Source organism: Phalacrocorax carbo, chromosome 5, assembly GCF_963921805.1.
Source record: "Phalacrocorax carbo chromosome 5, bPhaCar2.1, whole genome shotgun sequence".
Lineage (NCBI taxonomy): Eukaryota > Metazoa > Chordata > Aves > Suliformes > Phalacrocoracidae > Phalacrocorax > Phalacrocorax carbo.
The window spans coordinates 30,990,678-31,016,161 of NC_087517.1; the positions used below are offsets into that span (position 1 = coordinate 30,990,678).

The 25,484-nt window shown below is 44.2% G+C and overlaps 1 protein-coding gene across 1 annotated transcript in view; it reads right to left on the reverse strand.

The window, feature by feature from the left end:
- The window catches only part of CDK15 (cyclin dependent kinase 15), a 36,844-nt gene extending 11,986 nt beyond the window's left edge, over window positions 1–24,858 (reverse strand). Inside the window, 9 exon segments of the mRNA XM_009500371.2 lie at window positions 3,787–3,850; window positions 9,788–9,881; window positions 16,058–16,177; window positions 16,746–16,873; window positions 18,867–18,929; window positions 20,337–20,402; window positions 20,404–20,438; window positions 24,031–24,110; window positions 24,755–24,858. Coding sequence (XP_009498666.2) covers window positions 3,787–3,850; window positions 9,788–9,881; window positions 16,058–16,177; window positions 16,746–16,873; window positions 18,867–18,929; window positions 20,337–20,402; window positions 20,404–20,438; window positions 24,031–24,110; window positions 24,755–24,858 — 754 coding nt within the window.
- Window positions 24,859–25,484: the final 626 nt, after the last annotated feature.

Sequence of the window (25,484 nt, forward strand, 5' to 3'; positions counted from 1 at the left end):
GTTGCCTCCATCTGCTGGTGACATTTTGGAAACGCAACAGATACTAGAAATCTGGAGCAGAAGTTGACTCTGGAAAGCTTCTAAATCTCATTCAGTGTAGTAAAGCCTTCAGATATATGAAAAACCAGGTTTAATTTAAAAGTCATTGCTGCATCTGAAAAAGCCCAGTGTAAGACCTGTGTCTGCTAAGTGAGTTGATACTACCTGCCATAGGAAACTTCATCAGTCAGCCTTGGCGATAAATCAAAGAATAAAGCTCACTCATAGTGAGTTCATCATGTTATAAACAAATAAGCACTGTTCCTCACTCTTTGGAAGCCAAATGTCAGAAAAAGGAAGCAAAAACAAACTCAGTACATTGGGCGCTCCAGTATTCCCAGTATGGCAAAAGCACTAGCTTAATGTCATGGGCTGTGATTCCTAATCCTTTCCTGCCCTTGACCCCTGCTGTCTAGATTCGAACTTGTAACCATTAATGGGGCTGGATCAAAACACTGGCCTTCTAGTGTCACCAATGGTGTTTAGAGGGGATTTAAACTCCCTGCTTTTCAGCGCAGTGAAATGAACACAGCAGTAGATTAATGCAAGGATTTGAGCTCACACAGCATGAGAGCTTTCAAAAATAGTGTTAACAGAGCTACAACTGCCTCTTTCAGGGGAAGCAAAATGAGGGGAGCAGAACAAATGAACAAACACAGGGCAAAGCCTTGTCGCTATGGGCAGGGCTCCTAAGTCCAGGAAGCCAGGGAGAGGGCCAGCAAGTGCACTGAGAAGCGGGGCAGGAGCTCTCCCAACCTTTCATGTTCTGCAGGAACTGGTTCTCAAGCCAGGGCTGGGGTTAAACTGTGCTTGCAGGCCCCACGGCTGCTGCAGGGCTGGCCACGGAATTGTTGCTCAACCATCCTTCCTGTTCACCTGGGGTCAGGCACAGGTTGAGATTTTGGCAAACTGTAGGCAATGGGCATGAGGCCCATTTCTGAACTTCTTTGTGCAAGAAGGCACAAGGGCATAGGGTGGTCAAATATGCCTTTGCACTTTTCATCCCTTGCCAGTTGCCCATAGAGGGGGCAGGGGAGCTGCTCTTCCTCCAGCTGCCCTGCGTGTGCACAGCTCACAGACCCTACAGCCCATACTGTATCTATTCTTCAGACTCTGCAGCAGGATGTGCTCGAGCCCACAGTAGTGACAGGAAAACATCTAAAGGTTTCCAGCTTTCATTTCAAAGATTCCTACTAACCCACCTGTCCCAGGAACCCTTCCAGTAACAACCTCAGTCTGGGACTGAGCCTGCACTGCTGAATCCAGTGGGAGTTTTGCCATCAACTTCAATGAGAATAGGATCACACCTCAGTGCTTTGTTTTGCCCGTGTTCGTTCCTTGCCTCGGGCAGGAACCTGTTTGTTTGTTTGCTGCCTGCGCTCCCTGCGAACATCAATAGGACTAGGTAAAGCATTCAAGCCATCAGATTTGGGGAAGTGCTGCAAAGTTTGTTTGCTTATCTGAACCATCCCAGGCACTCACATTCGCACAACTGGGCTGGAAATAACCTCAGGAGAGAAGGTTTTCTCAGGCAGACTCCACAGCTTCCACTCAGGCTGAGTGTGTCCTGGGGGGGAAACAGCACTGGTGCTTCAGGGAACAGAGGGGAAGTGCACAGGAGCAGGTGAATGGCAAATAGCTTTAAGCACGGAGACTAATTTGCCTTCTTACCAGCAGCCCCATCGTCAAAAACTGACTTGATTTAGTTCATGGCTAGGGCAAATAGTCCAACCTTATATGACTAACCTTCTTCTATCCAGACTGGTGTGTATAATCCAGGTGTGAGACAAGTGCTTTGTTCCAGTGTGTGGCTGGAGCGGCTCGGAGCCCCTTAGGCAGGCCCTGAGGAGGGGATGCTGCCTCTCCAGCTGACACAGCTATTGCCCCAAACATTGGCTCATCACCCCTCTCCCGTGTGTTTGCTAGCATAGTGGGATGCTCCCACAGGAAGGTGTCCTCTAACTCCTGCATTTCTGTGTGTTCCAGCCACAAAAGGCACCAGTGTCACAGGATTGCAACACAGGAACACAGGTCAATGCTGCCCCACTGGAGTATATTAGGGAAACTTTCTATCAAGCCTGAAAGCAGCCCAGACTTGAAAACTGCTTATGACAACTAGACTTGTCTTTACAGGAGCTATTTCCATGCTGCCTAAGCGCCTGTCCTCTCACTCCGAGCCCTGCCACTGGCACTCTCCACAGCAGCAGAGGACAGCACTGCTACTCAGACAAAATAGAAATAAGTGGGAGTCACCCCTCAGGGCAGTCCTGGGTACTCACACATTCTCTGTTGTCTGTACTATTTTTTTTTGCAATTGTAGCCTTAATGCTTGCACTTTTAGATTGTCCCTCTATATAGCATCGGGATATCTAATTGTCATCACTGAGAATTTCTGGCCTTGTATGAGCAGACGACTGGCATAAAAAAAAATCTGTGATCAGTTTGTCACACACATGAGTATTTCTTTCCTCCCAGACTACCCTTCCCAACTTGTAGACTACCCAGCCAAGCCTTCAACAACTTAGAGAAGAATGCGCTTCCTCCAGCTGTCTGCTCTGTGCTTGCTCCCTATCCAAATTAAACTTGCTGTGGACAGCGACACATTCCCATTTCACGCTGGTTTGATTAATGTGTCTCAGCTAATTGTGTGAAGGATTCCAGTCCTTTCGAGTGTGAGACCAGGTTATTGTTCAGCCAATCGTGGCTACCATGTGAAAATGGGGGCTGTTTAGTGTTCATGCACCAGAATCAAAGGAGGAGCATCTTGGACTGGGTCACAGAGCAACACCCACTTCTTTGAAAAGATGTTACTATGCTCTACCAAACCTGTAAACCTCTTGCTCAAAGCACGTCTTCTCCCTCCTCCTCTCCCCCCTGCTCTTTTTTCCCCCTTCCAGATAGACAGTCTCCCCCCATCACTCTCTTAGGGTATAAGTGAGAGAGAATGTCTAGATTGTAGATGGGTGGATTTCACATTCTAGGGTTTTTAATATTTCACTTTTATATTTCTCTTAGAGAATGATCCTGCTGAGAGGCTGAGAATCAGTGCTCATCATTTCCCCCTCACTGACACTTGAATATATTTTCCCAAGAGAAAACATTAAACAAAAAGAGAGAGAAAGAGAGAAAGGGGGAGAGAGAGAGAGGGAGAGTGACTGAGCTAGCTTTTCAAAGCATACTTCTCAACCTGCCCACATCAAAATAAGAGACAACTGGCCCTTTGAAGTCCAGGACACAGACTTCTCTACCAGCCCATGTGGAAATAAAAGAAGCCATCTTTATAAATCACACAGATTTCTCACCTTGCCCACATCAAAATCAGGGACAGTGACCTTTAAAACTGAGGTTTAAAGGCCCCCAGACCAATCTCCATAAAAATAAGGAGAGTTCAGATAAACTGTGTGTCTGGGTACCTGTCAGCTTTTCCAGTCTAAACCAGGAGACATCGGTCCTTTGCACTGAGGAGTGGAGACTAACTACATTGTCAGCACTTACAGCAGTGAAATCTTCCATCAGCTTAACATATACCCAGGGCTCAGTGAGGCAACTTTGCCATGCATGTACCTTTGCTTGTATCCTAGGCCGATCCCAGTGTTGTTATAGGTCCTACAACACCACTATCATTAAGTAGCTCAAGGGATTTCATAATACTGAAGCACAGGATTTTTCATAATGAGAATCTGACCCAAAAATTAAGTTGTTAGTGGCTCAGAGAAAAAGCTGGCATTCTTGTGAGTTAAATCCTACCTGGGTTATAGTTGGGGAGCTTGCAAAGTCCTGGCCAGGTGTCCACAGTTGTGACCCCCAATACCTGTGCAAAAGAAGGAGAGTGAGAAGAGCAATAACCTCTGTCTGCCAGTACCCTGCCTTGGTGTGGAGCTGGAGGAATCGGTCTCAATGGAGAGAGACTGTGGCCTTTACTGTAAACCAGCACAGACTCACACTGCCTTGGCTGGTGCTGGATCTACCACTGCGCATAAAGGACACTGACATTTTAGCACATTTTATAGCAGAAAGGGTCCTGCTGAGATTGAACGTTATTGCTGCTGGGAACATCAGTGAAGGTGTATGCAGCTTCACTGCCAGGTGCCACTCCTGCATGTGTTTGTCAGCCTAGGGGTCACATTGTTCAGCCCATTGTGCTGCTGAAGATGTCCTCCTGCACCAGCGCTGCACTGGGAACTTACTGTACTGGCAGCAGCTGATACACTCAGTGGAAGCAGAGGCTATGAGCAGTGATAGAAACCCCTGCCATTCTGAGGTGAAAAAGAGAAGCTGACAGACAGGTCTGCTGGCAGATGGGCAGATGCTAGAAAGCAGTCCAGTGTCTCATCCTGAAGGGTCCAGATCTTCAGCAGTATATCTGGCCTTTATTATTAATTGTGGGCTTCAGTAGTACATCCTCACTGAGCAAAGTCTGGGCCAGAAAAGGCTCCTCCAACCTCATTTTAGTTGCTGAAATGTATGAGATCAAGCATATCTGGATTTCTAGGCCAGTTGATGTTGCGGATATTCAGTGTTATTATTACCACTTACTGCGTGCAAAGTGCCTTGTGCCTATTGATATGGATGAGTTGTGCTAAAGAGGTAAGGGCACATATTTAAGAATAGTTCACAGCATGTGATAAGGTATTATAAATCTGTACCGCTAACTCCAATCATTCGAAGCTTATCATCCAGACAATCCCCAAAATTATCAGACTGAAATTTTAACATGAAAAATGTCAGGATTTTTTATTCACTTTCTCGTCTCCAACATTAAATTTGTCTCACATTGATTACACTTTGCATATGATAAACAATTCCTTTTCCTTAAAATGAAAGCCGAGATCTATCATATGGGGAAACTTGTGATAAGACTGCAAAAAAACAGGCATCAGTAAAAAAAATACGTTAAAGAAGGAAGAAATATAAAGGCTGGATGTTGCAGTCGTTATGCATCTGGTAGCTGATTGCTTTTCTCACTCACAGTTGGGAAACCGCCATGAGGACAATTACAGCTACCTGGAGAAGAGAGCCACAACCAGGGACTGCATCTCACAGCTGGCACATATTAGCATGGTGGTCTGTGGGGGGAAGTAAGCTAGCTTGCTGTGGCCCATGTTTTGAAACTGCTTATGGACCCAGCCTGCCACAGCAAGGAACAAGGGGTAGGACTCCTGTCTCTGCTCACCTGTGAAATCAGTTTTGGAAGCTGCCCCAAATTAGTCTTGGAAGTTTGAATGCTCCCCAAAGAGAAGGTGTCTTGTAGCCTTCAGCCATGTGAGGATGTTGGAAGGTGGCTCACATTGAGGGTAATTTGGCGTGCCTGGATGAGGATGTGTTCTCGACTGGTGTGTACATCATGTAAGTAGGGCAGGTCTGCCCAAAGCATGTGTACAGGAAAGAGAGAGTTGGAATCTGAACCTGAGTCTAGAATTTGCTGTCTTTTGCTACCCTTCTAGCTTTCCAGGAAGCCACAGCAGAATCTCTAAAATATTCTGCATTGAAAATCCAGGTGTGTGTTCTGAGGTGCCTCCCTGCATTCATCCATGCCCTCATTCTTCAAGGTTTCTTGTGAGCCATTGGGCATCAGTTCTAAAGGCATTAGTGGGAGCTGGGAAAGTTCAGTACATAGTAACATCTTACTCTCCAGGGTCAGCTCAGCACTCTGCCTCTCTCTGGTGAAGAATTTAAGAAAATAGTTGTTTGTGCATGCTTGTAGTTTGCTACATAAGGTTTTCAGTATATGCTTGAATTCTGCTGAGTTGAGGTGTGAAAGCATTCAGAGCACCAATCACTGAATGCCATATGATTATGGATTTATATTTATCTTTTCTGAGGCTTTTCTTTACAAAATATGCTATTCCAGCCCATGAATTTGGATCTAATTTTTAATTTCCAAGGTAATGGGGCAGGTGATTTTCTTTCTTTTCTTTTTTTCCCCCCCGGACCTTAATAAGAATCCTTACCAAATCAGGCAATGAGTTTAATTGAAGTTAATTATACTGTGGGGATTGTTTTACCTGTTGTGCATCCACCCTAAATCTAACTTTCTGGTCCATGCTGTCAGACGAAGCAAAACAGCTTCTGTCAACCTGCTACTTTGCCATGCTTCCCCAAGCAGGCACTTTTTACTATACTGAAAGGTCTTGGTGCAGCTCAGTTCAGTCCACTTGGGAAGAGGTACAGTTTCAGCCAGAAACATCTTTACAATACCTGTGTTTCAGCAAGCGCTTTAAGTTGGTATAAATCGTTGTGTTCTCTCTCTGCCCTCCGACTGCTTGCTTCTCCTGTGATGAACCAGATGCAGGAATCAATCTAGCTAACTTTGCTTATTTTAATTGGGAAGTTATATTTTATGCTTTGAAGTAATTCATCTGGTACTTGTCACGTGTTTGGCTCAGCCCCAGAAGCACGCTGGTGGCATGCTGCAGCCTAGTCCATGCCACATGAAGTCCTTCTCAGCACAATGTTAATCAATAAGATGGAGTTTCTGAATGCAAAACCCATGACTGATCTATTGAAGTTTGAATGATGGATCTTAAGTTTGTCAGGTTTGCTTACTCTCCATGCTATGAGAGAACTAGAGACACTGCAGTTTGCATTCACTCAGGCCGTACTTCCATAACCAGCACTGCTAGCCTAAGTAGCTCCTTCCTCTTTGTCCCCTTCCCATTTGGCCCTGCTCCTGTGTCATCCCTTCATTAGTACTACTGGTCATTAGTGCTACTGTTTGTGCAGCCAGATGATGAACTGGGTAAATAAACTGCTCTCATTTAGAGTAACACAGGGAGAAGACCAAGTTATAGGTTCCTCAGTTCACGTAGCCCTGCATGTAAGTGAGGGGTGACACAGGAGCAGGAATGAGCAGCCAGGGGTAGAGATGGGGGACAGAGACTGCTGAAGGCGGCACTTGCCTCTAGAAGAAATGTTAGTGAAACGACAGTCAAGTCAGTCCCGATGATTCAACAAAACACATTTCACAGAATGGGGACTTTGCAGCTATATATCTATATGGTTTTTGAACCAACAGTCATGTGTGGAAGTAAGCATGCTGTGTGATATAGACTCATGCACACAAATGCAGATGGTCTCTAAACCAGTGCAGGGTGCCTCTATTATCAGTACATGAAAGAAACTATTAGAAAACAGTAGGAGTCCCTGTTCTGAACCTCACACTTGGTAAAATATCTCAAGTTAGGCATCGAAAGCCTCTAAGGGGCTTTGAAATCTTGGTCTAAGACAGAGCCTCATTCCAGGCTGTATAATAACTTAAAACCTCCTGTGAAAGGCACTAATTATTTCATGGATCTTAAAGTTTCCTCATGATTTTTAAATAAGTTTGGGTTTGGTTTTTTTTTTTTTTGCCTTCTATAGCACAAATCCTATTAATCAGGGTATTAGTTATAACACCAGAGAAATTACGATAAGGCTGTAACTGTTCAACTGCAAAACCACAGGAAATGTATCTAGAGATTTCAGAGCTATAAGTAGAAGGATACCCTTCATTCACACTCTGGGATACTGGATCCTGCCCTGCCTTTGAACCCTGTTAATTGGCCAAGTATGGATATTTTTTTTTCTCAATAATTGGGGGTGGGGCGTTCACTCTCTATGAAAGAGAAATTCAGCATTTCTTTAAATGGACTGAACTCAAAGTAAGAACTGGACCAGCTTCTCTGTCTTTTTATCACATTCTAGCTAAAAGCAGAGGAAAACTCTACCGGCAGGAATATTTCTGGATGAAAGGATTAAGAAGGAAAAATCTCACTTAAATGGACTTGAGGTTATAAAGTCGGTTCTCACCACTTTCCAAATGTCAGTTTTCTGTAGTTTCTCCTTCGAAAACCCATGTTTGGGAAACACACTGTGCAGAGGAGTAAATCCCTGGGAGGAGATGTGAAAGGGCAGACACCTACAGCAAAGCCCAATAGGAATCCATAGATTGACCTTCCTGAAGAGTCAGTAACAGGGTCAGCAATGAGCAGGCAGGAACATACAGAATCTGCTAGCGCTAGTAACTGCCTCAATTCTACCAGGCTGCACTAAGGATGTGGCTGTGTTTGTTTCCACAGCAGAAAAAACAGCCTAAGAGGCTCCTGACTATTTCTGCTCTCACTCACTGCTGCCTTTATAAAGTAATTTCACACTTTCCGTTATGCCAAAGCGGTCTCTAGGGCTGCACCATAAACTGGATGATACAAAATGTTCCAAGTTAAAATAAAGAAGGATCTCTGAAAAACCTCAAGGTCTTGCCATTTTCAAGGTAGTTTAAGACCAGTATTAGAGCTCCTTTGTGAGAATATGGTGTGCTGTATCCTACAGTAAGTAAAGGATTTAACAAGAAGGAATAGAATTTGCAGTACCTGCACACCTTTTATGCCTTCTTCAATTTGATGTAACTTTAATTGGCTTTAAATTTTTGATGAGATGACAAACATCAAAGGAAAGTCATTTGATTTACTTCTGTGTATGTAAGAAAGTTGCCAAATATAAAATGGGTTACAAAGTGCTATGAACTTGGCAGATTGGACCAAATTATTTCTGCTCTTCACAGGACCAATGCTTAGGACTTCAAAATGCTTAGGGGGCTGGAGCAACAGATTCGTTTACTCTCTGTATTGGGTTTGCATGGCAAGGTTTTGGTAGTGGGGTGGGCTGCAGGGGTGGCTTCTATAAGCAGCTGCTAGAAGCTTTCCCTATGTCTGGCAGATCCGATGCCGGTCGGCTCCAAGACGGACCTGCTGCTGGCCAAGGCTGAGCCCATCAGTGACAGTGGTAGTGCCTCTGGGATAACATATTTAAGAAGGGGGAAAAAGCCCTGCACAACTGCATCAAGAGAGAGGAGTGAGAATATGTGAAAGAAACAACCCTGCAGACACTAAGGACAGTGAAGAAGGGGGGGGGGGAAGGTGCTCCAGGTGATGAAGGGGAGATTCCCCTGCAGCCTGTGGTGAAGACCGTGGTGAGGCAGGCTGTGCCCCGCAGCCCATGGAGGTTAACAGTGGAGCAGATATCCACCTGCAGCCTTTGGAGGACCCCATTCCAAAGCGGGTGGATGCCTGAAGAAGGCTGTGACCCTGTAGGAAGCCCACACTGGAGCAGGCTCCTGGCAGGACCTGTGGAGAGAGGAGCCCACACTGAAGCAGGTTTGCTGGCAGGACTTGTGACCTGCAGGGGACCCATGCTGGAGCAGTCTGTTCCTGAAGGACTGTGCCCCATGGAAGGGAGCCATGCTGGAGCAGCTCATGAATTGTAGATGTTGGAAGGATGCACATTGGAGAAGTTCATGGAGGACCCTACTGTGGGAGGGATCCCACAGTGGAGCAAGGGAAGAGTGTGAGGAGTCCTCCCCCTGAGGAGGAAGATGCAGCAGAGACAACATATGATGAACTGACCACAAGCCCCGTTCCCCATCCCCCTGTGCTGCTCGGCAGGGAGGAGGTAGAGAAATTGGGAGTGAAATTGAACCCAGGAAGAAAAGAGGTGTGGGGGAAAGGGGTTTTAAGATTTAGGGGTTTTTCTCATTACCTTACTCTGATTTGATTGTTAATAAGTTAAACTAATTTCACCAAGTCGAGTCCATTTTGCCTGTGACAGTAATTGGTGAATGATGTCTCCCTGTCCTTACCTCGACCCATCAGCCTTTTATTGTATTTTCTCTCCCCTGTCCAGCTGAGGAGGGGAGTGACAGAGCGGCTTTGGTGGGCAGCTGGCATGCAGCCAGCCCACCACACACTCCCATTTCAGTGTATATTTTACTCACCACCCAGACCTTCGCCAGCTGTTCACGAGTATCAGAAATTCTTGCAAATATTGGCTGGCCCTGGATCATTTCAACAAATACACAGCCTGCACTCCTGCAAGACACCCAAGGTATTAACTCATTCATGTACATGAGACATACGATTGTTGGGATGGGCAGGGCAGAAAAGAAGAGAGAGGATTGTTGGAATGGAAATTTTAAAATCCTGATTTGTAAATGCAGAAATTCTGATATAAGTAGTAAACCCTATGTATTTTGCAGCTCAAGTCTGAAAAGTACCAGTCTGATGTGTAGGTATTGTATACTCACCTCATATCATCTAGTGGGAGCATGTGTGTGAAGCAAGGCAGGATGTGGGGTGTCTGTATACATGTAAATAAATACAGACTTCACTGAAGGCTAATATACCTCTACAGTACGGTGGTAGGCAGCATGTAGCATTATAAAAACCCTACCAATTGTGGGAAGTCAGGAAAGTTTCCTCTGGGAAGGGCTATCTTATACATCCCTGGTCTTGCAGTACTGTTCTAAGCACCTGCAATTGGCCCTTGTTGCAAGCTGTATGTAGTATCATTAACCTCATCCAAGTCCTACAGATTGAAACACTTGAATTAAAAGGCTGACAAGTCACACAGGACGGGAGCAGACTAGAGATTTGTCACGTTCACCTCCCTCCAGGATCTTAGAAAAAATATAAAGCCGTCAAGGTTCCATACGAGTCTGTCACCATCTCCTTTTTCTCATCAGCACCATCCACTAAAAAAAAAAACCCCACCCTTCACCAGCAAGACCAGTGATATCCTTGGAAAAGAAACCCACTAAGCACCATCTTTCTTTTCCAGCACCAGACAACTTGTTTCAAGTCTCTTTCAAGTTATCCTGTCACAAACTCATCTAAAAAAAGATGGTCGTGGCAGAAGCCTATGGAATACTAGGTTGTTTTCCATGAGAAAAAGGTAGAAAATTGGAGCGATAACAGTAGGAAAGATAAACAGGGAGCTACTATACAGTAGCTGAAGGACACATGAGACGCAGAAAGAACACAGATGCACTAACCACTGGACTGATTTTTTTCTTCAGAAGCAATTAGCTCTTCACTGGAAAACTGAAGGTAAGATTTCATAACATAAAGAAGTTGGTGACAGCAGCAAGTTAAAGTATTCTTATTTTTATACCATTCCCCTGCTCTGCACTTGTGCCAAAGCAAACTAGCCAGCTTAAAAAAAACAACCCACTAAACGCTGCAAAATTTGCTTAATTTTACTAAGGTGGATTCATCCTGCTGACAATAATGATATGGTCAGGATAGACTTACCTATTTGCAAATATTTCCATCTCTTACTGTATGGTGTAAAACTCTGCTTATTTACTTTTTAACCTTTTTCCTCCAAACTTTTTCTAGGATTCCTGTCTTCACTAAGCCCCATCCCAACTTTTCAGGTTTCATTCTCAATTTTCTTTGGTTATAGCAAATTTGAATCCTTTAAGATCAAATGTTGAAAACCCAACTTTGTCTAACAGATTCTGAAAGCATTATTTTCACTTGCTGAGCAACAACCAGTAATCTCTTCTAGTCATCTGTACTGCTGTGTTACTCCTTGCAGCTTGTTTTCGCAATACCATAAATACTTTTCCCACCTGGCTGTGGTCAGCTGAAAGCCTGACATACAACTCATCTGCAGTATTCACTTTGGTCATCCTTGCACATCTGGTGATGCCAAGCCTGTTTGCAGATCCATATCTAATGCTGTTTTCAGAAGCATCTCTGCTGCACTTTCCCTTAGCTTCCTGTACGCTAACCTTGGGTCTTCTCAGTCTAGCTCCTTAACTGTCTAATATGCTCTTACAGCATCCAGGTGTCATGGAACTTAACCCACAGCTTTTGTGACATAGATTTTTTGTGTGTTTCATAGCACTACCACATCACTAGATATTATTTTGGAGCCCACATACCGATTCTACTGAGACCAGTGTCATACCAACCCTCTGTTTTCACAGCTGATGCACATGGCCAAATGGCTCACCCTATTTTGCAACCACATGGGCTGCTGTAATCCACTGATTCCATTGCTCAGGTTTAACTGTATATGGTGAAAGCAATTTAGATACTCTTGATTTGTAGGGAGAAGAGAATCAGCTCTATGTGCTTTTGGAGCAAATGGTCCTGATGTTCACCCCCAGTTTGGGTTCCGATATCCTAGCTAGAAATGGCCATTAGAGTGGCAACAGCAGAAACTTCGCATGGAGTCACTACAGCCCCCAAATGAGACAGATGCAACTAGACCTTCTACAGAGATTCTGTCTAATGAACAGTGCTGGCTCTGCTTTTTCTTAAATTTAATTTAAGGCTCTGAGGATTTGGGGACTGGAGATACACAGAAGTTACTAGGGAAAACAGGCTAGTTACAGTGAAAGTGCCCTATAAATGGGGTCCTTGTGACTGCTCTGCTTCAAAGGTCTAAGGCAATAGAGTCTATGGCAGACAGAAAACCAGATCTGCTATGGTTTCTGTTATTGCTGAGAAGGTTTGAAGTCCAGACAGAGCAATAAGTGGAAGTAGGAGCTAGAAAGCTAGGGTTTTTTCCTAGAGTCAGCTAGCATCTGCTAAGAATTCCTCATGAGCAGAGTTCAAAAATTCAAATCTAATGAAACAGTCTTCTCACTAATGGGCAAGCTGTCAGTTTGGGGAGAGGAACAACCAACTTGGGGTTGTTACAAAATGCACCTTCTGGTAGAGTTCTCTGTCTTCCTGGATTATTCCTATTACCTTTGGAAGCCTTTAAACCTCAGTGTCTCCTAATACACAAAAAACTATCAGAGCATCCACAGCTGCTGGAAAGGAAAGGCTTTTTGTGTCCTGTAGCAAGACTCAGCTGATGAGCTGCCTTTAATGCCTGCTTGATACTGTATTGCTTCATTGGTGGCAATTATGACTGTTTCTATCTTTGTGTGTTTCCAAATGAAATATGCTTTTCTTTACAAAAATGCTAGAAGTAGCTAGAACTGACGCATGGGCATCCCCATCTTTTCCCAGGTATTTTTATCTATCTGTTAAAGTAGGACTTTGGAAACTAGTGCTAGTCACCATGTTAGCCTTTCAGCAGAGGCCTCAACTTTCCTTCTGAGATATGGGATTTACAATTACTGCTCTGACAGCATTATGAGGATCCTTCTGTTAATGAGGATTATTCAAAGCCATTTACTTTTAAATATTTCTAAAGACTTAGACCTAGCGTTGTTTTGTTTTTCCCCTTTTCCTTCTTACCCCTCTGATATTAATTTCTGAGGTCCCCTTACCCCTTCAAATCTACAAGTTTCCCAAAGGGTCTCAGTCCCAGATAAAACCCTTGGGAAGAGCTAGGACGGAGGAGGGGTCTTTCACGAAGTGGCCTAGACATAAGGTTTCAGCATGTGCCAGATCTGCAAGTGAAGCAAGACAGTGACTACTAGAGTAATAGGAGAGGTATAACTGGTTGTAGGGATATTTAGTTCCAGTGAGTGTAAACAGAGCTCGTTCATACAGGATGGTTGCATCTGCCTGCAATCCCTGGGGCAGGTTTGAACACTGCACTTACCCTGCAGTACTGCATCACACAATGGAGAGACGACTTCAACAGGATTAAGGTCTAAGATATATTCAGCATCCCAGAGTTCCCTCTCCACAGCTTTTCTGGCACTGGGAGATTGCAATTTTATATTTAACCAGAAATATATCCTTTCTTTCGTTCCTCACCAAGCATGGTCTGTACAGCAGAGTCCTTAGCCAGTTCAGCATAGTGGGGCAACATGAACCAGGCTGGGGAGAAGGCAGTAGTGGCAGGTCCACATTAAATGACTGCATGGAAACTCCTATTCCACATCAATCTACCTGGGAAGATCCCTGTGATTTTTTTTTTTTAAATGGAAGATTATACAAGGGAAGCCTGGCTGAAAAGAAGACATGACTTAAGACACTCATGGTGTTAGTAGCTACTAGTGCTGCACATGCACAAAGTGCTTGGTGTTTAAAACAAGACAAAAAAAAAAGGTCTTTCTGATAGGCTGTGTAATCTCCCTGAAATGTTAGTCTCCCTGAAATCCCTTAACTGAATCTTCTAAAGTCCTGAAGAGATAGTGAGGGAGAAAGAGAGAGAAAAAAGATACAGCAAGATTAAAGCAGCTTTTCTAGTTAGTCCAAGAGTGAATGAGTCTCCTTCTATATCTCTTTCTTCATCTATTCAAGGCCTCATTCACTTCCCATGTGCCTCCCACTGACAGTATTGCTGCTCAAGCACACTATGCATGAATTGCCATAATGTTTTATTTTGTTATAATTGGTTTCTTTAAACCAAGGCTTTAACACCCACTGTCTCATGCCATTACCAAGGGCATTCTGACCTGCCTTCATGTAAATTGCAGCATCCAAAAGACGTAGGGTTTTTTTTCTTTCTTCCCAGTAGACAAGTAACATCTGTGTAAATTCACATTATTTCCTAATAGACAAAAATTGAACTTAAATGCAGTGTACATCAAGATAATAAATGACTCTTGTTAGAGGAAGTTACTGAATAGAGCTCACTGAAGTACTCTCTATTCTCTCAGCGTGACATCTTTCTTTAGGGCAAACACTTTGAATGTTATTATAAGGAGGCATTATAACAAAGGTGCCTATAGTGTGAACGTAGTTCAGCGGGACTAAGGGTACTGTGCTGTTAGAGTTGGTCAGAGTGCTGGATGGGATCTTTGTATACCACTCCTACATTGCTATTCATTACACTAGAGCAGAGTTATGTAGTGGAAATGTTGGTTCTGCACAGACAGGAATGCCAGTCTTTCTGTGCATAGCCAGGGCTTTGGACAGGGGTCAACTTTCAGGAAAAAAAACCCAGGCTTATAACAGCATCTGCCTAATACAAACACTCCAATCTGCTAGGCAGGTATCTTCAAACTCAGCAGACATTGTTCCTGAGAGACTGTCTGGAGGGGAGAGGTGACAGGTAGCAGGGGAGAGAATACAGGACTATTTAGACTGGCTTAGCAGCTGTAAGCCATTAGAATGTAGTAAGGTTTTCCTCCTTGGAGAAATCTAAGCAATTAAATTAGCAGCAGGCCTAGGGAAGTGAACAAATTAAAAACTCCTGTTTCCCTGAACTGCCCTCTAGACTTAGGCCATCAGAGACTCCTATAAGCCACAGACCTCTGGAAGGGGGTACAGCCTGAGAAGACCTAGAGCTTTGCTGTTTGTAAACTTACCCAGCCCTTTTCTTGAGTGTTCTTCAGCCTGCTGCCCTCCCACCCTTTCCCAACCTTTGACTCTGCAGAGCAGTTAAGTGACAGTGTGAAAGGCCAAGGCAGAAAATTACCTAGTTTGAAGGGGTGAAGCAGCAATACTATCTACAGCTGTAAAATTGCCCAGAATAACGGTGGTCTCCTGCAACTTCATGAGCTGCATGTTGTTTGTGAGTAAGTCAGGACTGTGTTGCTGGAAGCTGTCTCAGGCTGGTGAAGTGAGCCAGAAGTGGATGAACCCTAGGGCCCAGCTACATATCCAGGCCAGCCTAAAAGGACCAATGGGACCCTTGTAAAGTCCTCATCCTCTTCTGCCTGCTCTCAGAGACCCCTCTTCCTTCTGCTCTGCTAATGCGCAGCTTGTTTCCTGTGATTCCCAGACTCATTAAGATTTTGGGATAGAGCTCGTAAGGTAAGAAGGTTTTAACAGAACACAGCTTTTCTCCTGTGTGAAATGCAGAGTGCATCTGAGACATGTTCTTTGAGCAGAAAGACAAAGTATCACAGAAATAATGAAAATCTCAGTCACCTTTCTATCTCCAGACCCATTCAGAAACCCTTTAATGCCACCTTTTGTTACCAAGGCCAAAGTCATTGTTGATGCAGTTGTGACTGGGTCTGTTGTTTCTTCACAAAGCCATAGCTACCAGGCAGCTACCGCTGACTCAGCCAACCACACAGGTACAAAACAAAAAGTGCATTAAGCAAAGGTGTTCTGTTGCAAGACCTGAAAATGCTTCACAAATGTTACCAAATTAAATGTACATACCTCATAAAAATTATCAGGTGAGGTTTATATAATCCATAGCTGAGATGTAGCGACATCATTCCCAAAAACCTGTATGAACCCAGCAGTACAAAACTCCTTACTGCTAACACATTTTCTGCTCACAATCATTAATTCCTCTCCTTACAACTGTATCTACTGTAACCTGGTTGACTTAATTCAGATAAAGATTATTTTTCCCAAGGGACCCCAGATGCTTTGAAACTGGTCAGTACCAGGTATCTAGATCAGAAGAATCATCTGTAGCTCCAAGCAACACATCAGGAGGACAGTACCAGAGTGTCACCACTTCAGAGGAGTATGTCTGTCTAGGGATGGACTTGGCATGAACAAGGCTAGGGGGGTGGAGTGGGGCGGGGCAGGAAAGACTGCTGGGTTAGGATGGTCCTTCTACTTGTACAAGGCATAGATGATAATAATTGGAAATAGGACATTGTCTTCTCTTGGATCTTTAAACACAAGCAATCCCAATGCAGTTTACAAGCAATTGACAAAGAAAGTGTGTCTGGAATATACCTCTGGATTAGATCAAGCAATATGCTCTGTTTTGCAGGGCTTTACCATTTCTTTCTGAGCAGCCATCCCAAACCAATGCCAAGAAAGCCTTTTGGTTCAGCATGTTGCTGTGGACTCTACATGTTACACTATTTTCTGAAGAGAGAGGAGTTGATTCTCAATTTTCTTGAACTAGTTTTATATGGCAGTAATTGTTCTGACTTAAATAAGGTTACTCCCTGAACCTATCATTATAAAAGCAAGAAAGGCTGGACTGACCACAGAAATAGTTTCCTGAAGTTCAATAAGAGGTTATGCTTCTATGCCTTAATTGGCTGTGGATACAGATCTATATGCATGCTAAGGCTTCAGTCTGAGCAGATATATTAGCAGTATCCAAACTGTGACTCACCAAAGTCGCCTAATTTGAGCTCACCAAGGCAACTGATGAGCAAGTTCTGGGGTTTCAGATCACGGTGAAGAATGTGTCATTGGTGGATGTAAGCCAGGCCGCACAAAAGCTGGAACATGAAGAGCTAGAAAAAGCCAACAAATACCGGTTTCGTGTGACTTTGCATTGATACATTAACTCTGAACTTCTGGAGAACTGGAACAAAGCAGAGACAAAGCAAGTAATAAACCAGTAAAAATCCCAAAAATTAGTAGAGTTGGCTGAGGAAGAGAAAACTGTGGTGGGGTATGACAGCCCTGCAGCTTTTTGAGTTTTTTTGGGTAGAATATTTGGCCACGAGGGCAGTTATAGTGCACTGCCTAAACACAAATTTTGGAAATTTAACTTTTCTTTAGAAATGGACTGTTGATAACAGGAGCAAGTGCAACTTCCCAAAACACGGACCCAGCTTTCAGAACAGCAGATATTCTGATTTCGGTGTTCAAGACAAAGACATACAAGCAAGCAAGCTGAAGGTTTAAGGAGCTGGAAGTCTAGCTCGTTTGGGCCAGATGACACCAGCAGAGGGAGCTCTGCAGCCGCTGTACACACCACCTCTTGCCTGTGTAAGCTGGACCAGTGAACTGACTTGACAGTGTGAACCGTTATCTTCAAGCTAGGAGAAAAAGCAAGGACATTATTTGAACAGATACAGCAAATGAGGTATGATGAATGAAGCAAGCGAGCAAGAAAGGAGAAAACAAGCAAGAAAGCAAGCAAGAAAGAAATATCTAACTCCCACTACTCTTGCAGTGTAAATAAGCCTGGTGTAAAATAAGTTGGGCCGAAACAAGATGTGAAATTGGAGAGTGGATAGAAACAAAACACAGCAAAAGCAATTAGACTTCACCAGAGAAAAGATATGTTTCACCAGAAGCTTAATCTGAAGAAGAGGAAAAACAGTGACACCCATAGGTCGTTTCTGTATGAGAAAATTCTCCCAGTAACGTTCTGCATATTTGCATCATATTCGATAGGAATCACTCAGAGACAAACCAAAAAACATTTGTCAGCAAAAATTAAGAAAGCTAGTGACCCTCCTAAAGGGGCAGTAAATCATTTTGCAGTTCAGTTCCTGCTGACAATGTGGATTTCAGACAGGAAAGCAGAGCAGCTGGCTAGTGTTTACTCACACAAATGCCAGTGAGTACATGCTACAGCCATGTACTCCATGGGCTTTACAAGCCTGCCGGGTAGCAGAGCCCTTGAGATCTGTGCCAAAGCTACAACACTGCATCTTGGACATATCTGAGCTTTAAGGATGTTTAAAATCTGGGGCCCCAAGAAACTTTATTGGAATTGGTGTTGCTTAACAACTATCTGGAAAAAGATGTGAACAAGGTGGCAACATTTGAAGATGACAGAAGTATTTAGATTAACCATGATAAGAAGTGACAGTGAGGAACTTCAGAGAGATCTGACAAAGTCACATGAATAGGCAGTTTGCTAAGATACAAAGTTATTGTTGACAGCTGTAATATAAATTAACTGAAGATGCTCAGAAAAAGGACCCAGGCATTCACTGAAACCTTAAGTCAGTATGCAGCAACAATTCTGAAGGTTAATAAAATGTGAAGATCCATTCAAAGGAGAATAGACGACTACTATAACATCAGTCTATAAAGTAAGGGTACATCTTCATCTGGGCTCAGGTCCAGTCAACCAATCCCAGAAAGCTGTAGTAGAAACAAAAGGGATTTAAATGACTGTAAATATGAAGATAGTTCCAGATGAGGAGACAATGAGATTTCAGAGTTTTTAATGAGAGAGATGAATAATGTATTCTAACGATGATAAAAATTTGTGTAGAGACACATTTGCTTGCCACAGGATGTCATTGTTCACAAAAGCTGAAATGTCCTCATGCAGGCTCAGAAAATGGGAAGAGGGGCTAACCGAAAAAAGGCTTTGGAGACTGAGAGGGAGGTTGTTACATCTTTATCAAAGGCAGCTTTTCTCCAGAGTATTTGTCATATATGGAACAAATAAATATTAGTAAGCAATTTACAGTGACCGTACAAAGTGGAAAATAACACATCCTCATGCTTTAAAGGATACTAGTCTTTTAAGGAACTCACCATGACATTGCACAAATGAAGTCCTCCAGGATGCTGGCCCATATGCTGTGCTAGATATGTGTGCTAACTAAAAAGGGAGAACTTGAGGCAAAACTACTAGTGTAAAATGCTTCTGACAACCATGCCTCTTTTGTAAATGAAAAAAAATATGCATCCACTCCAAAGGTGTCTCTCACCTTGGAGAACATCTGAGCTGATGCAGCACAAAAGGATGTGCTTAAGTGCTGGGTCAAATCAGGGACCTGGCTGATCTGTTATCTCACCCTAGCAGTTTATGACCTGAAGCTGATAGTTAGAATTCATAGTTGTGCCAGAATTAAGCATAAAGCTGCAGTAAGATGACATAGCCTCTGTTTTTTCCTTATCATTTGTTTGATAGCTGTGAGCAAAAGCAACAAAAGTAGTAAGACACATGCTGAGAACTTTTTATTGGCATCCTGCCCTCCCCACATATTGTGTTTTAACCCCAGCCAGCAGCTAAGCACCACACAGCTGCTCACCAACTTCCCCCAGTGGGAAGGGGGAAAGGATAGGAGGCGTAAAAGTGAGAAAACCCATGGTTGAGATAAAGACAGCTTAATAGGTAAAGCAAAAGCCGTGCACACAAGCAAAGCAAAACAAGGAATTCATTCACTGCTTCCCATCGGCAGGCAGGTGTTCATCCATCTCCAGGAAAGCAGGGCTCCATCACACGTAACGGCTACTTGGGAAGACAAACACATCGCTCCGAACATCCCCCCCTTCCTTATTCTTCCACCAGCTTTATATGTTGACCATGATGTCATATGGTGCGGGATATCCCTTTCATCAGTTGGGGTCAGCTGTCCCAGCAGTGTCCCCTCCCAGCTTCTTGTGCACCCACAGCCTACTGGCTGGTGGGGTGGGGTAATAAGCAGAAAAGGCCTTGAGTCTGTGTAATCCCTGCTCAGCAGTAACTAAAACATCCCAGTTATCAACACTGTTTCCAGCACAAATCCAAAACATAGCCCCATACTAGCTACTGTGAAGAAAATTAACTCTACTCCAGAGTAGAAGACAGCACATTCTCATGTTAAACCACAACACCATGAGACCTACCCACAGCTTGGTCATGGCAAGCCACTGGGTTCAGTGGCAAATCTGACCCCAACTGGGATGTGAGCTCATATCATTACTTCCTCTCCTTGCTTGGGTCAAGATCCATACTTTTATTGTGTTGTCAAGGCAGAAATGGAGGTAAATAGTGTCTGCCACCTGAGTGGAGACAATTTGTGGACTCATTTTTGCATACAGCTGTCACATATAGAGAACGAAAAGAGTAAGGCTGCATGGCTGGAAAGCAGGAGATCAAGAAGGAAAATCAATCATTGCACTAAAGGATTCAACTTGTCTCTTTGTAGATGTCTCCTAATGCAGTAAATTCATTATGCAGCCACTTCCCAGTACTTCCCAGTACTAGCACCACAGGAAGCTAGGAACAGATCAACTTACCATGTACCCAAAGACAAATGTTATTATCAGCTTGGTCTGGATAATGCCATGAAGCAGTACAATGTTGACTGTTGGCATGTTTCAAATGCTTGAGGGGAGAAGCTGGGGAAACACAAAAGGAAAATCAACTTAACCACTGCTGCTGGAAGTAGAAGATGACAATGCACACACCAAGACAGTGGAAATAAAAAAAACGGGGAGAAATATTCCAAATTTGGCAGTTCTGTGAGAATCAGGAGCAACTGAGTCTGGAGGAAGATGGAACAGCTCCTGAGAAGCAAGCATCAGTGCTCTGGGCTTGGCAGGAACCCATACATCTCTCAGAGGTGGGATCTTGCCTCTGTCAGCAGTTCACAGTTCCCAGCTGTCAGCTTCTCAGCTGAGGAGAAATAATTTCTTCAAGGCAAATGCCGAAAGGCACGGTCTGGGAGCTCCCAGAGCCAAAATGCAGCAGGTCCCGGCCTGTCACTGGGCTTCTCACCCTTTTCCCATCTGCCTCCTGGCACATGCCCTCAGCAGGGCCCTTAGGAGACTTCTGGGGAAAGCTGAGTTTCTATCAGCTTCCAGCTTCACAGTATCAGGAAGTAAAAATCTGCCAAAAGAAAATCACTGTAGATGCTAGCTGAATTTAGCTCTGTGCTTTTAGCTTGGAGAAAGCATGTTGTTTACTTTCTCCAGTTTAAAACATGAGGAGTAGAGATGATGAAGTTAGTGAGTGACCAGTAACTTGTTTGTATTTATACACCTTTGGCACGTTTTTTCTTTTGGCCTAACCACCTAAAAGCATCATTGCAACTGTGTGGCCCTGGTCCTTAGGTGCTGACATGCCTTTGCCAAGCCTCAGCACATGTAGGGTGTGGTGATGGAGAGGGCAGCACATAGAGGAGTCTCTGCCTCCACATGGACCACAGAGCACTGACTGATGCTACGACAAAAGCTACAGCCAAAAGTTTTGAGCCTTTCAGCCTTGCCTTAGGTTTCTCATGATAGAGCAGGTTCCAGCTGACACTCATGAAGGCACCTTTTCAGCAGACAGCCTCAACGATAGTCTTTATGGGGGAAAAGCATGCACAGCTTCATCATTTCCTAGCATAGGTTTGAGACAATAGTTGCTGTAGCTCTGTACAGAGGAGGGATGTGGGAAAGTGGTACAGCTGGGACCACTCTACCTGTGGATCCCTGGCACTACTGAAGAATCCATGCCAGCTGTTATACTGAAGCTATGCACAGACAGAAGCCCCAAAGCTCAATAAAAACAGGGGTCCCTGCCTGACTCCATATTTTAGTTCAGCTTCTGACATAGCAGAATAGCCTTAGAGCTGCTCCAGACTCACCTTTCCCTGCTGATTAAAGCTAAATTAGTTTACTGTCAGACCACACAGCACTACAAATTTCATTCAGATAAGGCATCTCATTTCTGCTGAATTAGCTGAAGCACACAATACAGAGCTTGGGCAAGCCGTGAGAGGCCAAATGAGTTTGGTTCTGGATAAAAGCTGCTTTTTGTTTTTCAAACAATCTGCAAAAGATATTTGAACAGTTTCATGCTGGCAAAGCAAATCTGTACTGGATTAGCACTTTGCCTTTTGTGACCATGACAATTTCACCTGGTTCTAAAATCCCTGCAGCCAGATATACTGTATTACACAGCTGTGGCCTAAGCATATGTCAGTACTGAGACTGCTGAGCGGTAAGGGATGCCTGATTCAGCGTAACTACTGGAAACAGCACAGACTAAATTAGCTTCTGCACAGAGCTGAGTGCTGCTGCAGCTAAACTGCCTCTAGTACTGATGCTAGTCCATTTAGCTACCACCAGTATGCTTCCAGTGCATGGCAGTATGAACCATAAACATGCTCCACATTGCACCTGATTGCCTATGAACCCAGTATAGGTTCTCCGGCTAGATCCCATCTGCTATGGAAAGGGGCTGCTAACCTGGCTCTATGATAACTCAAAAATCTCATACAACCAGAGCTGTTGCTCCAGAGGAGCAGTACAGAAGGTCCACAGTAATATGGAGAATTCAGCTCCCGTGCCTGAATCAGGCCTCTGGGAACTGCTCCTCACTTGGTTGCTTCTACAACCCCCTGCTGGGGTGTCAGGTGCTACAGCCAGAACTGAGGTTTAAACACATTTCGTCTCTGTGGGGCTTCCTGGAGTGAAGTGGCTCTTTGTCAGGGGAGCGCCATTCCTCCAGGGTAGCAGAGAATGCACCGTGTTAATAAATCTTGTGCTTTGTTTGTGCTACTGACTTACATTGTAAATTTGAGGTGTCAGATGCTGCAAAGCTCAGCAGTACACAAAAGATCTATTTAAAGTAGACCCTTGATAGGATCACACTGGTTTTCTTCCATAATGAATGAAGTTAAGGCTCTCAGCCTGTCCAGTAGAGCATGTTAAAGGGGTGCTGATCTTTAGAGCATCATTAGTTCTATGTAGATAAAGCTTTTAAGTCTTATTTTACTGGTGGGCTACAAGTGTAAACGCAGAGCAAAAGCACCACAGCAAATGTGTACAGGAAACTGTAACAGAAGCCACTCTGTAAATAGGCATATTACGGTATCTCTCTTCTTTCACCCACAATTGGACTAAAGACTTTGTAAACTTGCACATCTTCATTACACTGTTATAAACATGGAGTGGGTCCCCTGACCTCTCCTTATTCTGTGTTGGCTGGTATGAGAGTCCTTCTGTGCTAGGGCTGCTCTGTGAAAGCTGGCACATCTGGTCCCTGGCACTCCATCCCCGTGGTGACAAAATCAGCCCTAGTCTTGAACCGCAGTAAGAAGTAGAAAACAAAATATGTGTGACCTCTTACACTGTTAGCTCTCACTAATACCAAACAGACTGACACAAAGGTTGCATATTTCTAAGGAAGAAACCAGATCATGAGCCTCTTGGGATTGTGGAGCAGACGAAAATAGAAGCCTTAATAAACCAGGTTTGTGAACTTGATCTTTAGGGACATGTAAATATATTGAGCCAAAATCAAGCACTTGAACAAAAGCATTTCTTTCTCAAAGAAATTGAGAGCGCTGCAGACATTTTGCCAAGTGCTCTACAAAGTCGACCAATAGAAAGAATTTCTCACTGGGCTGAAATGGTAGATGTTATTAAACACCAGCTTTATTGAAAGCATTTCTCTTCAGGCTGGGATCTGTAACACTCCAGGTATCAGCTGCTATCACACAGGGAAGTGGCACCATTTGTGATAACAGCAAGCAGAGACCCTGGTGCAAAGGGCGTTTCCAGTCCACACTCACCATATGCCCAATGCAGCAGCAGCAGAAACTGCTGTGCAGTGGTAGTGTACAGAAATGGGAGCAAGAAAGCAGAGCAGGTAGCAGGCAGGAGGTGTAAGAGGGGCCTACACTCCTAGAAAGGACATGCTCTGGCTGCAGCCAGCACTTTCCCTATCACAACCTTCGATGCATCTGTCACGAGAGAATACACCAGCCAGCAGGTTCCCCCTCCATCCATCACATGCTCACCCAGTCCAGCACAAAGACCTTGTTCATTAGGGGATAAGGAAACTGAGAGCTTTGGGAGAAGGACAGATGGCACATTGAGCAGGGAAGAAAAGATTTAGGAGGATGTCACATTGGAGCTTTTTCAGGTTAAAACAAATGCTCTTCAAGAATGATGTCCCTCACTCCGTCACCGATGTTTGAAGAAGCTCATTATGTCTTACTTTCTGGAATGGCTGTAAAGGGCACTCCCTCCTCTGCCTCCAGCCTGACCACTTTCAACACCACTAACTGGCCATAGATACTGTCAGGTCAGAGTAGAAGGTCACACAAAGCGCCTCAGTGCTCAGCATGACAACGTCATTAACAGTCTCTGTGGGTGCTCCACACTTACCCAAGCAAAATTTCTAGCTCTCACTGCCCCACCCAGGCCAAGTTCAGAAAGGAATTACAAACTACCTCCATCTTATCTTCGTTAGCAGTGAAATGGCAGCCAGACCTCCTGGCTAGAGTAGCACCATTCTGCTGACATGGTATTGCTAGAGCATGCCTTTGGGCAGTGTTCCCACCCTGCCCTCTCACAGATTTCGTGCCACTGTGTGATGGCAGCATGGCCTCACCCCCAATTTTTCCATCACACGGGATCCCTCATTCCAAGGGAAAATCCTTGCCCCCTCCCTGGTGCAACCAGTCAATCTCCTGGCATGGTGCTGTGGAGCAAAGTGTCTTTGTGGAGCCACCATGGCTGTAGTGGAGGAGTTCCCTGAAAAATTGGGATGTGGCTTTGCGAATATCCTGGTTAAAGGTAAAGCTGGACTTTTTATTTGCCTTTATCTTCCTGTAAGTACTCTGAATTCTCCAGCTTCAAGCTCATTCTATGGATTCCCATAACGGGTATTTTCAGCAGGCACTGGGAAGGCAATTTTGGCACCGGTGGTCCTTGCTCACCTGCTGATCCCCTTGTACACAGTTGCACAGGATCCTTCACATAGCTTTTCTAGATGTACATAGGATGTAGCAGCTCCAAACGAGATGCCGTTTCTCTGCTTCATGAAGAAATTGATATGTGTTTTAGATTGCTGGCTAGAAGAAGAAGCTGCTAGCATGTCATTCAGTAATTAAATACTGATTCATGGCTGGAATAATCATAGGATGAAATATCTTCTGTCTGGCTCTATGGATGCTGCACTCACCCGTGTGAACCTCTCCACAACATCCTGCTCCTGGAAAGGATCAGGGTAACTCCAAGACCTCTGCGTCCTGCACCTCCAACTCTGGAGGGTGTGCAGCTGCAGGGGCTGCAGTGAGGGTAGAGGAAGGGGTGCTCTGGTTACATCCAATAGCTGGCACAGCAAAAGAAGGCAAACTATATCACCGGCAAATCACATTTTACTGAAGTGATTCCATCCTTTCTCCTTGACTGCACTGGCTTTGAGCAACCTGCATAATTTTCATCTCCTTCCCCACTGGTCATGAACCTCCAGTACAGTTTCTCAGCTCCATCTGTAAGGGGAGCAACTGTATGTTCCTGTTGTGGTAAATGGTAGTGCTCGCTCTGAGAACACATGAAGATAAAACTGTCTTAACCGCAGAGGATGCTTCTACCAGTATCATTCTAAATGCATGTTATTCTCTCTTACCTTTGATTTATTCATCTCTAGATAGCAATCTGTTAGAG